Source organism: Gopherus evgoodei, chromosome 8, assembly GCF_007399415.2.
Source record: "Gopherus evgoodei ecotype Sinaloan lineage chromosome 8, rGopEvg1_v1.p, whole genome shotgun sequence".
Taxonomy (NCBI): domain Eukaryota; kingdom Metazoa; phylum Chordata; order Testudines; family Testudinidae; genus Gopherus; species Gopherus evgoodei.
The window spans coordinates 4,953,413-4,967,685 of NC_044329.1; the positions used below are offsets into that span (position 1 = coordinate 4,953,413).

General features: G+C 44.1%; 1 protein-coding gene across 2 annotated transcripts; it reads left to right on the top strand.

Annotated features, from left to right (window-relative positions):
• Nucleotides 1-36: 36 nt before the first annotated feature.
• On the top strand, nucleotides 37-14,215 carry FAM114A2 (family with sequence similarity 114 member A2). 2 transcript variants are annotated; one of them, XM_030571915.1, is made up of 15 exons: nucleotides 37-134; nucleotides 1,876-1,994; nucleotides 2,139-2,362; nucleotides 3,463-3,562; nucleotides 4,228-4,323; nucleotides 4,674-4,786; nucleotides 5,641-5,775; nucleotides 5,975-6,133; nucleotides 7,698-7,821; nucleotides 8,954-9,033; nucleotides 9,948-10,076; nucleotides 10,284-10,423; nucleotides 11,268-11,340; nucleotides 12,227-12,280; nucleotides 13,990-14,215. In XM_030571915.1, exons 3-15 carry the CDS (start codon nucleotides 2,153-2,155, stop codon nucleotides 14,083-14,085), a joined length of 1,509 nt encoding a protein of 502 aa, XP_030427775.1. In that variant the 5' UTR covers nucleotides 37-134; nucleotides 1,876-1,994; nucleotides 2,139-2,152; the 3' UTR covers nucleotides 14,086-14,215. The 2 variants fall into 2 exon arrangements, with proteins under 2 accessions (XP_030427775.1, XP_030427774.1); XM_030571914.1 differs by lacking the exon at nucleotides 1,876-1,994 and having other exon boundaries at nucleotides 49-134.
• The last annotated feature ends 58 nt before the right edge of the window (nucleotides 14,216-14,273 follow it).

Sequence of the window (14,273 nt, forward strand, 5' to 3'; positions counted from 1 at the left end):
GGGTCCCGTTTGCCCTGCAGTCTCTATGGTGCCGGTCCTCCAGCGGTGTGTGTCAGTGGGGGGGCACGGCTGAGACGTGGCGGGGGCTGTCACTGGCGGAGGCTGAGGCGGCCGGGCCGGAGCCTGCCCTGCAGGTGAGCCCCGGGGGTGCGGGGCGATGCGGGGGGGACGTCTTGGGGGGAGACAGGGAGAGGGTGCTGGGGGGCGGCGTGGGGAAGATTTTGCAGGGAGAAGGGTGCTGGGGTGATCCTGGGGGGCAGGGGTGGGGGGTGCTAGGGGAGACCCTGGGGTGGGGGCGTAGGTGCTAGTGGTGATCCTGGGGGACAAGGGTTGGGCGTGCTGGGGGAGATCTTGGAGGGGGGACGGAGGGAGAGGGGCACCAGGGTTGATCCTGGGGGGCAGGGGTGGGGGGTGCTGGGGGAGATCTTGGAGGGGGGGACGGAGGGAGAGGGGCACCAGGGTTGATCCTGGGGGACAAGGGTGGGGCGTGCTAGGGGAGACCCTGGGGTGGGGGCGTAGGTGCTAGTGGTGATCCTGGGGGACAAGGGTGGGGGGTGCTGGGGGAGACCCTGGGGTGGGGGGGACAGAGGGAGAGGGGCACCAGGGTTGATCCTGGGGGACAAGGGTGGGGCGTGCTGGGGGAGATCTTGGAGGGGGGGACAGAGGGAGAGGGGCACCAGGGTTGATCCTGGGGGGTAGGGGTGGGGGGTGCTAGAGGAGATCTTGGAGGAGGGACGGAGGGAGAGGGGCACCAGGGTTGATCCTGGGGGGCAGGGGTGGGGGGTGCTAGAGGAGACCCTGGAAGAGGGGGGCAGGGCATAGATGCTAGGGGGGATCTGGAGGACGAGGGCTAGGGGGCCGGGAGGGGTGTGTTGGGGGGGACGAGGGCAGGAGGCCGTGTTTGAGAAGGTAGCTAACAGTGAACATGATTTCTCAAACTAGTCCATTTTCTAGTCACTTTGGAGTCATGCACCTTCATCTGGGTGGGTGACTAACTGGGAGCATGAACGTTGAACCCTGGGAGGGAGTTGGAGCCCTATTGCACTTGTCAAGTTTTTTACATCCTGTGTCTGATGGAAAACGTGTGTCTAAATCCTGCGGGCAAGGGCTTGAGCCTGCGTATGTGTTTGTAAAATACCAGCAGTGTAGAAATGTCTCTGGGACGTGTAGGTGGAGGATGAAGAGACAGAGGGGGAAATGGGGTACGTGCACCTAGGATTTTGGAATTGTCATCTTAAATTGACAGAGTGGTGATTTGTCTCTTCTTTTTTACTAAGAGAAAGGTAACCAGTGCATTACAATGTAACAAGCTGATCTGATTGCATCACCAGCATCATATAACGAGCTTCATTACAATGTCTTGGAGTTGGAGTTAATGAAATTATGACTGTTTGGCCCATCAATGACAGGGAAAAAAATCTCATTTACAAATGGTGGTTTATAGGTCCTTATCCTGCAGTTGGATTTGTATGGCAGCTTGTGACTTCAAATGTAAGTTGTCAGTTACGATGGATTTCCAGATTGATTGTACACTTTAAAAAAGCTCTGCCATAAATTCACAACACTCAAATAAACACGCTGCAACTTACTGAACTGCCCAAGTTCTAATAATGCTGTCCTTTCATATTTGGCAAACGCTTTTCAAAAACAGTCCACCAAAGCTGTCTGGGTTAGTGAGACAAGCCATAGATTAAATTATCTGCACACCCTTTGTAAGTGCAGCACTTACAGATATTGCTCAGTTCCTTTCCTGCTGGGAGGGTATAGCTCTTAGATAGAGTGACCTGTAGTATTTGGAAGTTTGAAGTCTGTCATACTGTTTCCTGTCAGTCACGCATAGTTCAGACTGAGAGAGAATTCTGCTTCCTTCCCCAGACTTGAAGAAGAGCTCTGTGTAGCTTGGAAACTTGTCCCTTCCACCAACAGAAGCTGGTCCAATGAAAGATATTGCCTCACCCACCTTGTTTCTCAAAAAATCCATTGACGTATAGAAGGTGAATGGGAGCGTATATATGGGGAGAGGAAGAGAATAACTGTCTTCTCGTTTAGCTATTCAGGAGAGCACTGTAGCATTTTAAAGGAATGTCAAAAATATCCTAGTGGGTTGCTGTTATTCTTAGAATCGCTTTATTTTCTAGGAGATGTTCTAGTCATGTCTGAAAAAGCTGGCAGTGAAAGTCTGAAAGCAGGTGCCTCCCAGAAGGATGAGAATGGACAGAGAGCAGAGGAAGCTGGGTCCGTTGAGAGCAGTGGTAGGGAAGAGGATGAATCTGAACCTGTGGCTCTGACTCGGAAAAGACCTGAAGCCAAACCCTCTAATGAGCCAATTGTTGCAGAAGAGCCAGTGGATCAAACCCTGAAAGTATGTTTCTGTGCTGACTCTTTGAACATGCTGATTGGTAAATTGCACAAACTTTAAACACAGCAGAATCCTGGTTGTGTTGGGAACAACGATGAAGTCCTTTCCTGCAAAGTTGTGGCAGAATAGAGTTTTGCACTGAGCTATGCTGAAAATGCATTATTTTAAATGTCATTGGTTTGAATAAGTTTTGCATCAAACCTGGCAATTGGGTCTCTGAATGTACCCCATGAGTGGCAGAAAGTCATGGCGCTATGTTAGAACTGCACAGATAGGGTAGCTAAGAACTGGCTTCTTCCCATGGGGGGTTAGATAAGGGTGGAACAAATGACGTTAGAACACTGACTGCACTAGAAAGGTACGGGACGGGGGGAACGAACTATGAAGCTTTTTAAAAAAAAAAAACAACCCAACTTCCTCTTTCCTACCTTCCTTACTGCTTCCATACCCCAATCTTCCTGCATTTTGCAACCCCGTTTGTTTTTCCTTAAAGTAGAGTGAAGTTACTTTGTAGTCAAATACACATCGGATAGCTCAGCATTAAACTTTGGTATTGCACATCATTCCTGAGAGAGGGTTGCATGCAGAAGAGGAAGGTTACAGGGTACCAACACTGACGCTTCTGCTGTTCATTCCTGCTCTCCCTTTTCCTTCCTCCATTTTTATCTCTAGTACAGTAATGTCCAAATTCCTTCCCTCTCAACTCTGAAATAATGCCCCACCTAAACTCTATTTAGGGTTTAGGAAGAGACCTTCATTGGAAACTGAGGAAGACTACCCCACATTTGTACCTTCCTCCGAAGCATCTGGTGCTGGCCACTGTCTGAGATAGGATGCTGGACAAGATGGACCACAAGTCTGATACAATGTAGCAATTGCTCTGTTCACTTATTCTGGCCTTGTTGCAGGAGGGTGAACTTAACCCTAACTGAATAATTGATACTTAGTGAAGATCAAGGAGGTCACAGATCGATATGCAATATGTGTTCATGTTGGCTGAAATTCAGTGTCATTACTACTGTTAAAAAAGAGGTTCATAAAGATACAGTTCAGAGATCAGTCAGTCACTTTGCTGTATTCCATCTCTGTTTCTCTAAATAAAGGTATCTGATTCCACTGATGCATCTCAGACAGGATGGGGATACTGGGGGAGCTGGGGAAAGTCGCTTCTCTCCACTGCCTCAGCCACAGTAGCTACAGTAGGTAAGGACTGCTGGTATTTTGCTAATTTGATATAATTGGATCAGTTGATAATTTCCTGTTCTGTTCAGTCCCTCTGGGGCACTTGGCCGCTGTCGGAGGACAGGATGCTGGGCTAGATGGACCTTTGGTCTGACCCAGTGTGGCTGTTCTTACAGTAACTCTTCTTGCAGTCTAAAATCAGGCTTCAGTTTTCACGAATGTCCCCAGCTTATGCTGTGTTGCTTGTCTATAAAGTACAAGATTTCAGATTCGGAAGCAAGAGTTGGCAAAAGTCAAGCACTCTGTTCAAAATGCAGGGGAAAAAGTCAAAAGCAAAATGAGAGGTAGGGAGACATGTACAGCAGAATAGCTTTCAGGCTTTTAAGGAGCTGGCACAAACAATGGCCAGCTGAGACTTTTCCATCAGTGGGATACAGCATAAAGGCTTCAATGTAAGATGAATTCTTTATGCTGGTCAGTGAGCAAGCCAGACGGCCATTGCTTTTAGTATTGACTGGGTAACACATTTTGTGTGTGTGTGGTTAGTGCTTATGTATCTATAGCTGTATCTCCAGTGTACAGCCCCTGGTGGTTAATCTTATTTCTGATTCAATCACTGCTTTCTTGGTGGCTAAAGTGAATACAGTTCTGTCTTAGAGTTGAAATAATAGCATTGCCTTCTCTAGGACAAGGTATTTCGAATGTCATTGAAAAAGCAGAGACGTCCCTTGGGATCCCCAGCCCTAGTGAGATCTCATCAGAGGCCAAAGTTGTTACAGGAGGTCAGTTTTTATTATTAAAATTAAGAAATGTAATTTTTGAATTTCTCCAAGCGTGGTCTAAAAATAGCACCATCTTACACTCAACAGGTCTGCTCTGTGTGTATTGAGATTGACATCTGTTTACTACAGTAATGTTTCAGTGCTTATTTCTGTTAGCTCTGCAAAGTCTTAGCATTATAGCAGAGTGATCTTATCTCTTTCTGTCTCATGTGCTGCGGCCCTCTCGTCCGTCTGAGATTTGTGCATTTGCCTGCCTGAAATGGACAATATCTGTTTACAATCTGAACTTTGTTGTCATTGTTTGCGAGTTTTGAAAAATAAAACATCTTTTCCCCCACACTCCAATGCAGGAAGCCAGAGTTCTGAAGCAAGCAATACAGGTGGAGTTGATGACAGCAGTTCCTTGCCCATCAGTGGAGCTTTCGGAGTTTTATCCACTCTTTCTACAGCTGTTCAAAGCACAGTGAGTGGGTGGGTGGGGAGGCTGGGAAATAGGGTAAAATAACTTATTTTTCCTTGTCTTTGAAGCCTCCTATCAACAAACCTTGATTCTACTCTTTATTTTATCTGGCTTTTCTTTATGAAAGTCTGAACGGGTTATCCTGGCCTTCAGATCTGCAGCATAGTGTGTGTGACCCCAGTGCTCAGCTGCCTTTTCTGGTTTCCTGTAGAATAACAGGCCAAATTCAAGGGCAGGTTCATTCCTGGCGTAACTCCACTAACATCAGTGGAGTTTCTAGGAATGACTCCAGCCTTCCTCTTCATAGTCCTCTGTGGGATTGACCCAAATTACTTGGGGTGGGGGGCAACTTGTCCTACTGATCATAGCCAGTTCCAATGGGACACTTTACCCTGAGGGGTAAAACTGTGGAGTCCAGGAGGCAGAGCTTTCCTGGGGACTGGCCCATGACTCTGGAAGAAAAGCCTCTCTACTAGCAGAACAAAATGCAAAGGCTGCTTCTTTCTTTTAAGTTTTAACATACTTTAAAAATGGATAAATGAACATAGTCAAGTTTCTTCTGACTGAAGGATTTTAATTTGTGCATTTTATAAATTCAGGATGGCTGTTACAATTGTGATGGAGGGCCATATTCCCCAGCTGAGCACTTCCATTAAAACATTGGCTGCTAGTGTTTCTTTCTTGGTTTTCATGCTCTTTACTGTACATGGGGATGGGGGGGCTCTTGAACACGAGCATTTGGCCCACATCACTTCTGGTATAAATCATATTTTAATAATAAATTTAAACTAACTGTAGCTAGACAAACAGAAGTACCATTCACATGCATTCTCTAAATTTGCAAATCTGCTTTCTAGGGGAAGAGTGTTATTAGTGGAGGTTTGGATGCTTTGGAATTCATTGGAAAGAAGACAATGGACGTGATAGCTGAAGGAGATCCTGGATTCAAGAAGACAAAGGGCTTAATGAACAGGAATTCTACACTGTCACAGGTACTGGTTTCTCTTCAACCCCGACAGTGAGATTCTCAGCAGTTTCTCTCTTTTATTTTTTTCTTCCCTATGTTTTCCTTTTAAAGAACCTTCAGTATTAGCATCAAGTGAACGCTTCCTAAAATTGTTCACCGGGGCCTTCGCCTCCCTTATCCAATTTCTCTACCGCTGGTTTGACGCCTCTGGTTTTCCTTTTCAGGTCTTGCGAGAGGCAAAGGAGAAAGAAGAGCAGCGGACAGCTACCGAGGTTACCATGGCTACCAAGAAGAAAGCCCATTATGGGTTACTCTTTGATGAGTTTCAGGGTCTTTCACATCTGGAAGCCTTGGAGATGCTTTCCAGAGAGAGTGATTCAAAGGTAATGGCTTTGAGCAGTTTCCTTTCTATTTTATATGTGCAGCTGAAGAGGGAAAAGATTTTATTTATGTACAAAAACCTGTTTAAAGAACATTATTATGGTTGCAATGTCAAGTACTCAAAATTTTGGCAATGCCAGAACTAAGGTTAGCTGTGCAACCTAATTTGGCCCCCTTGTGTGTATGCATTATGATATTGTCTGACTGCACGATCACACGTAAGTAACTCCATCTCCGCTCTCTCTTCGCCCACTTTCATTTCCCCCAACTCCCAGAGTCGATGTGCTTGCCCAGCCAGTACCAGTTTTTGCATCCTTCAGACTCCTTGTCTCAAGTTACTTTGTCTCCCCACCTGCCCTGAGAGCACGGAACAGACAGCCTTCCTCCTCTCAGTACACATGCCCAGATCCAGCCCAGCCCAGAGCTGCAATGGCAGGGAAAGTCCTGCTCGGCCTTGGGGCTAGAGCATGCTTTTGTAGACGTAATCTTCAGCTAGAATTGAGCTGCTAATATCTAAGAAGTCTCCAATGAGCATTAGCAAAGCGTAATAAAAAATAAAGGCTTATAATTGTCCAAATGGGGTGGATTTTCAGAGGGGTGGCAGGAGGCACTCTCTGGATACAAGGGATACCCTTGCCCTCTGCCAAATTTCAAGTCTCTGCTCCAAAGAATTGGGGTGCTAGAGCATTTTTTTTTTAAATCACCAGGAATTAGTGAACATGGGCAGAATGTATCTTTTCCCTAGAATGGCTGAACCATTCTAGCTGAAATCTTCCCAGAAAAGTTCATCCTGGGGCAGACAACTTGGCGTGGAAAACTTCAGTCCAAATGGCTAAGCAATTGAAAATGGTCTTCTTATGGGAAGCGCTAGGCAATCTTAATAATAGTGCTACGAACCTCATCTACATTATATATGTTACATAAAAAATAAGTCTGGTGACTGGTGCCTTCAGGCCGAGCTGAACACATGGACAGGAAATGGAAAATGGTGAGCACTAAGCCAAGTAGAGTATGTTGTAGTTTAGCAGTAACAAAGGAGCCACTCTCTGGTTTTTGTTTTCTTTAAATAAGAATTTTCCCTGGCTGTCATTTGTCCTCTGGCCAACAAGCCGGTGCTTCTTCATTGGCAGCAAACGCCTGTGCTCAAGTAGTTAGCGGCAGGTACAGCTCTCTAGCTTCACTTTGACCCCTGATTCCATAGACCTGACACTTGATTGGCTACTGGGTCACACATTCTCTTCCTGGGACACACAGTTCTATTCTTCCTAGCTTTCCTGATGTGTGGTACTGAGAGATTTTGCAACCTTGGTGATCCTGCTAGGTTAATACAAATTGTATCCCAGCTATTCAATTTTTGGCAAATATCAATTGAAACATGAAACATCAGGAAGCCTGGTAAAGAATCAATTACTCCTTAATGGGGCCTGGCAGAGAACTCTGTCCTAAAGGGATGGCTGCATTTGGTGTCAGCATGTCATTAATATTGCTGCACTGTATCATTTCCATCTTGTTTCTCTTTCCTGTTGCATTAATGACTCTTTTTATGGCTGTCTTGCTCTTAACTAGGTGAAGTCGGTTATAAACGCCCTCTCTGGAGAAGAGTTAGACATGTTAAAAGTGGAGTTGGAACAGCTCAAAGAAGCATTTTCATTAGCTGAATTTTATGATGATGAAGAGGAAGAGAAAAAGGGTAATAAAGAGGATCCGCATTTACAGGCGGGGAGGCTTATTTTTAAACTCCAATTTAAAACCAACTAGCCTTTCACAGCAATGTGTGAAAGGCCCAGGGCCGGTGGTTATTCAACTGGTCCCTTGATCCTCAACCTATCAGCAGTTGGGAACGCTGTTGAAAGGCAGTGCCCTTAATCTCTGGAAGGATGGGGAGAACTCTCCTCTGCCGGGAGCCATTCCAGTGCACCCTTGGGCAGAAGAAAGGAGGTCCCTCTGATGCAGGGTCTTGTGAGAGAAGAAAATGAGGGGAGGACCTGGGCAGAAGGGCATGAAGGGAGAGGCCATGTAGGAAATCCCAAGAAAATAGCTTCTTCCCAACTGCCTCCTTTCCTGGAGCTAAGGGAAACCTATTAGTGGCAGTATCTGGCTTCAAAAAAGGCACCTTTTTTTAAAGGTAAAAGTTTCTACTAGTGTTGGCCACACAGTTTGGAGGGACATCGTAAAGCTCTGAAACAACCTGCACAGCAGGGAGCATCCAGTTGTTGAAGCTTTCACTAATTTGAACATAAACGACTTTCTTGTTTCGATTTTACCAAAGGGGCCGAGCAAAGAGGGCTGGCGCATTCAGTGTTAGGTACTCTAGAGACTTATTTATAATTTTTATCTTTGTACATGATGGATCCAGCAGCTTTTTTTCCTGTTTTGTTAACATCTGGCCCTGCATATATAATAGAAAAACCATTATCTTTAAATGGCCTTAAAAATTCTCTAAGGTGCTGTGCAAGCAGATGTCTTCTGAAATGCAGAATTTATGTTGTTTGTGGTTGGATGCTAGCTGTAAAAATAGAATTACCTTGGCCAAAGGCTAGTGAGTCCTAGTGACATATCTATAGGCCCTCAAAACCAAATAATGCCCAATAAATTGCATTAAAAAAGACCAAGTTTGAGGGGTTTGAATCCTTTGTTGAATATGTGATTTAAAAATGAATTATATGCAGCCATTGGTTGTCAGCAGTAGCTGAACCCTGGAGGCATGTGGGCAGAAACAAGCTGCATGGTTATACAATGTATATTTCCTGATTATCACTTATTTGTGTAGTACAGACTATCTTACTCTACCGAGTCTTGCAAACCTGCTTTGTTTCCTTCAGGAGACGAAGATTTCACAAAGGAAATAACTGCGCTTTTCTTCGAACTGCACATCTCTGCCAAGCCAGACAAACTAGCTGCGGTGAGTTAGCTTTGTGTCCTCTGATGGCTGGTGGATATATCTCAGGAGACCAGGTCCTGAACTCCTGGTGAAGGTGTTAAAATTATAAAGCACCATTCGTCCGCCCTCTTCCCCCCGGGGATTACAAAACGATAAGGAGCATTTAAATGTTGGAGCCCTTGATAAGATGGACTTTCTTGATCTCATAAGAACAGCCATACTGGGTCAGGCCAATGGTCCATCTAGTCCAGTATTTTTGTCTTCCGACAGTGACCAGTGAACAGAACTTGTAATCATCAAGTGATCCATCCCCTGTTGTCCATTCACAACATCTGGCTTTAAAATCATCTCCTATCTTTGAAAGTGTGCCTTCCTCAGAAGATTATATCTGTAGCAATGGCCCATTCAGTTGAAGCTACGGAAAAGGAGCAAGGGATGTATCTTACGTATAGTTCACACACTGGGTTACTGCTGATCAGTTTCATGATCCCATAACCCAGTGTCTGAGCCCCTCTTTAGACAACTTCCTCTCCTGACCAGTCCTGTTAGTAAATTTAGAGGAATGTCTCCTTTTCTTACCCTCTTACAATACCATTGTGGTCCACTGAGTGGCACTAACATCTGTTGGAAACCCTAATAAAACCTCTTGATCTCACTCGTGCTGTTAAAGCAGCACATGTCATGGGTACATCTTGTAAGAAAGAAAAACAAGTGCCAAAAGTATATGTCACAGTAGCCAGTTCTCTTAGATTTCACTCACCCCGCTGCAAAGTTCAGCAGGTAACTGACTTGCTTGTCCCATTTCTTTCCACCAATACAGGGGTAGTAACTGTTTCTTACAAAGAGATCAGTCTTTCACCTTCTGCAGAGTGCAGGAGGATCTCATCCCAATCGTTAGGTGTCATGCTGATGTGTCTGCGCCTCCTATTACACAGGCAAGGAAATCTGCTCATGAATGGATTGAAAGACTCAACGTGGAAGCTCCAAAAGAGGAGAAAATGAGCGAAGAAAACCAACAGCTGGATTCAGGGGATGCTAACCAAGATGTTCAAACATCCGTAGAGGTAACTGGGCAAAGGAGAGAGAAAAAATGAAATTTAACACTTTAGTGGCTGGCACATTATCCTATATTGACAACTGGTTGCTTATGGCTTTCAACCCACAGTTAGAATTTTATATTAACTCCTAGAGATGGGGGAATAGGGGGAGGAGCAGTCTTATTTTAAAATCATAGCAAACCTATTGGAATGAGCTCTTTGTAACTCCTGCAGGATATTCACGCATTCGCCATTAGAAGTCTGGCTGAACTGACCGCCTGCTCCATTGAAATGTTCCACAAAACTGCAGCATTGGTCCTACATGGTCAGAAGCAAGAGGTGTCAGCCACAGGCCGAGCCAAAGCCCTTTCACAGTAAGTCCTTTGAATTATGCTATAGTACGTGGTTAGGTCGGCATCCTACTGTTGGCGTAGGCATTACTGTGCAGCTTCTCTCCACAGTCCTCAGCAGGCAGTTTACGTCTGATTGCATTTATGTTAGAAATTGCTAAGGGCAGTATTGTCTTCACTAAACAGAACTCGACTGTCTTTTGTACATATAGAAATTTCTCGACAAGAACACTTGGAGAAAGGAAAATATTATGTGACAGCTTTCATGCAGCTCGGAGACAGGAATTTTGCCCTAAACTTGTGCTAGTTTAGTAGACAGGCATTTAAAAAGGAAAAAATGGAGCCCACAAAATATTCTGTTTAAAGTAGTGTAAAGAGAGCCATTCTCTTTGTGTAAAATGATTATTCAGTAACGTTTTGCTAGCCTGTTGGCACATTAGATGCCTAATATTAAAATCATCCTGAGCAGATTTATCACCGATACTGCTTAAGACAAGCAGGGACTTGTTTTATTAAGAGGCAGTTGGTGTCCATGTAAAATAACTATTTCTCTCTTACAAACAAGATGACACTTCCTGCTTGTAACTAAAAAAGCAAGTTAGTCGTGTTCCCTTCGGACCAGGCATTCCTGTTCTCTGAAATCTGCTTCCAATTGTCAGCCTTGTTCTCTTTTTAGATATTATTTGGAACTTCTCATTCTTCATATGCTATGTTATTGGACCCTTAAACATTTATATCTATCTTTTTGTTTTTAAAGAAAAATTTACATGTGGAAGTGAGTGATTTTGGTTTACAGATGACAATGGCAAAGTAAAGAGGATTTTTTTTAAAGTGCTTTACTACATAATTTCCCTTTTTCCTTTCCCAGAATGACTATTGTGCTGTGTAAAGAATTGTCTTCGCTATCTAAAGAGTTCACTACATGCTTAACAACTGCAGGGGTAAGACCTACTTCTTGTTTAACAGGAATGAGATTGGTTGGTCCCGCTCAACCTCATGCTGCATTCAAAACAGACTGTAGTGTCCCTGAAATGCTCTCATGCCTTTGTTCAGCTGCACAGCTTCTCACGCTGTCTCAGCTTCTGTATTTTTAAAATACACAGGTGTGTTATTGATGAGCTTTGCTGCATCCTAATTCATTACGACCTTCAGATTTTTCACATCACCCTGTAAAGCTAGTAGCTTTTCAGCCTGGATTGGAGTTCAAAGTGAACTTTACTGAAGTAAAGTCATCCAGCTCAGACAATTTCTTTCCATGCTTTGAGGAGACTAAGTAGTTAATACCTGCAATGATGAAGGTGTAATTATTGTAGGGTATTATGTACTCCTCTCACACGTTGGTAGCCGAAATGGTGGGGAAATTGTGTTTTATGTTTCTATGGTTTGTGATGTTCTCCTTCACGGTGTTCTCTGCAGAGACAGAGAGCGGTCTCTGAAAGGAACCTGCTGTTTGCATATATGCACAGTGCTCAACTTGTACACAAGACCCTTCCATTGTCCTAGACCTGGTTCATACCAGCCTACAGCTGCTTTTGTTAGAAATATGTCCCATTAGCTTGCTTTAATTCAGGAAGCTTTCCCCAGTTCACCTGGAAGTTGAGTGCACATCGTTGTATATAGCACGCTTTTGGTACATGCTGGGACTTGTGCAAGTCTGTATTTTCATATTGTGGTCCACATCCTCAGCTGTTGTAAATCAGTGCAGCTTCCCTGACGGTGAGAGGGCTATGCCGATTTCTAAAGTAGCTGAGGATCTGGCCCTGTGTTTTGCTTAAAGGAAATGCAATCAGATTGTCAAGCAGGATGAGATATCTCTAATCTTTTCAGGTCAAAGAGAAGGCAGATGTGCTGAACCCATTAATCACGGGAGTGTTTTTGGAGGTCAGTTATGATACACTTACAGCTACGAATGTTGAAATGTGGACAGACTAGTCAATCCTCACTTCATTATCCAGTTTTCTAAACCATGGCTTAAGACTGCTTCCCCAACTGGTAATTTACAAGTCTTAATAGATAGCCACGGAAACATTGCTACTATCATCTGTGCCAGATGTGCAATGTATTTGGTAAAGTATAAACACAATCACTTCAGAACAGTCTAGAGAAGATGGAACAGAAGGGAAAGTCATTTTGAAAAATGTCTGCCTTTCCTGTCAGCTAATTGGCAATTCTTCTTCAAACAACTCCCAAATTTCAGCTGGGAAACATAAGAAATTCTCCATATTCAGACAATACCAATTGGCTTGTCTTTCTAAACACTGTAATTTAATAAGATTTTCAGAGGTAGTCTTGCCAGGAAAACTTGATTCTTAATGATTTTTTTCAACATGCCTCTTTCCTCCAGTTAAATAAACAATAACTATTTCTCAGATAGAAGCAGGGTAGAATTGGAATATTTGCACACTACCAATAAACAAACAAAGATGCTAAAATATTAAAGCCAGTCCTTACATGTTACTCCTGGCCTACTAATGAGACTGAGCTGAAACTTTTCATCAGGCTTGTACTGTTCTGTTTAACTTTTCGAGAGAGAGCTCATTCTAAACTGATGTGATGAAAAATCCATGTCCATTGTGCGGATGGGCAGAGGGCTGCAGCTTTCAGATAGTCACATGTGGTGTGAAATGTTGCATTAGAAATTTCAAACTTCCCCACTGAAAGTTTAGTTCTGAATAGCTATTCCCATTTGCTCGGAGTGCCCGAGTAGAGGTTCTTATGCTTGAAAGCCAAGGATTTATTATTAGCAGAAATTGCTGGTTTCTGTTTTTGCAGCTCGCTTTTCCCTCAGGATCTGAAGCTGTTCACGTGGTTCAGGGGTATCGCCTGAATGCACAGCAGATTTCACAGTCCAGGAGGCTGTGGGGCTCTAGGAACTGCTAGAGCTGTGCAGACCTGCCAATAGGAAACTCATCCTGTTTTCTGTTAGAAACTCAGCCCAAGTCTGTTGAAAGCCTATAAAGCTTCTAACTGGACCATGGATGACTTGTGTGATTTGGCATGAAACTTTGTTTCAGTTGATGATCGATTGCTTTGAGTGTGAGCTTCTAACCTGAAATGTTTTGGGAACCCCTGTGGCTCAAAATGGTAGACTTTGCCACAGCTCTAGCGGTTACAGCAGAGGGCTAGAAACCTAGAAACTGCTGTGTTCATACCTTGGACAAGTCACATCATTCAGTGTGTGACAATCCATATGCTTCTCAACTGATTCCCAAAGTGGGTAACTGCTAACTGAGGGGGTTAGGAAGAAACGTTCCGTGTTGGTGCGTGCTTCCTTTCTGCTGCAGGGTTTCTTATGCCTTCCCCTGGAACAGCTGGTACTGAGTATCCTCAGAGACAGGAGACTGAACTAGATGGATCAGCTTGGAAATGGTATGGCCATTCTCCTGAGTCAGTTGGCCACCTTTTGCCCAGTGGGCTAAACTGGAGTTTAAAAAGTAGACTTAACTGAAAAGAAGTTGCTGCATCTGAGAGCAGTAGTCTGATATTGCTTATGTATATTACTCATCAGTGACCGTATAGTATACACACGTCAAGCAGAAATGAAGACTGGTAGCATGAATGGCTCTAATGTAATTTGTTTTGTCTTGTAGGCTTCAAACAGTGCTTCATATATCCAAGATGCCTTCCAGCTACTCCTGCCTGTGCTACAGATCTCTCTGGTCCAAACTCGAACCGAATTATCATAGCAGTGAATTAATCCTGCTAGTCGAGCAGAAAGCACATCTGCCCACTTGATTGTTCCCTTGCCTGGGAATGGGGTAGGGACAGAAAATAAATGAAGCTTTAATCACTGGTACTACAGTGGTGATGATAAAATGCTGACTGGCCAGGTCTTCGCTGTACAATTTGTCAGGAGACATGAAGGATGCAATTA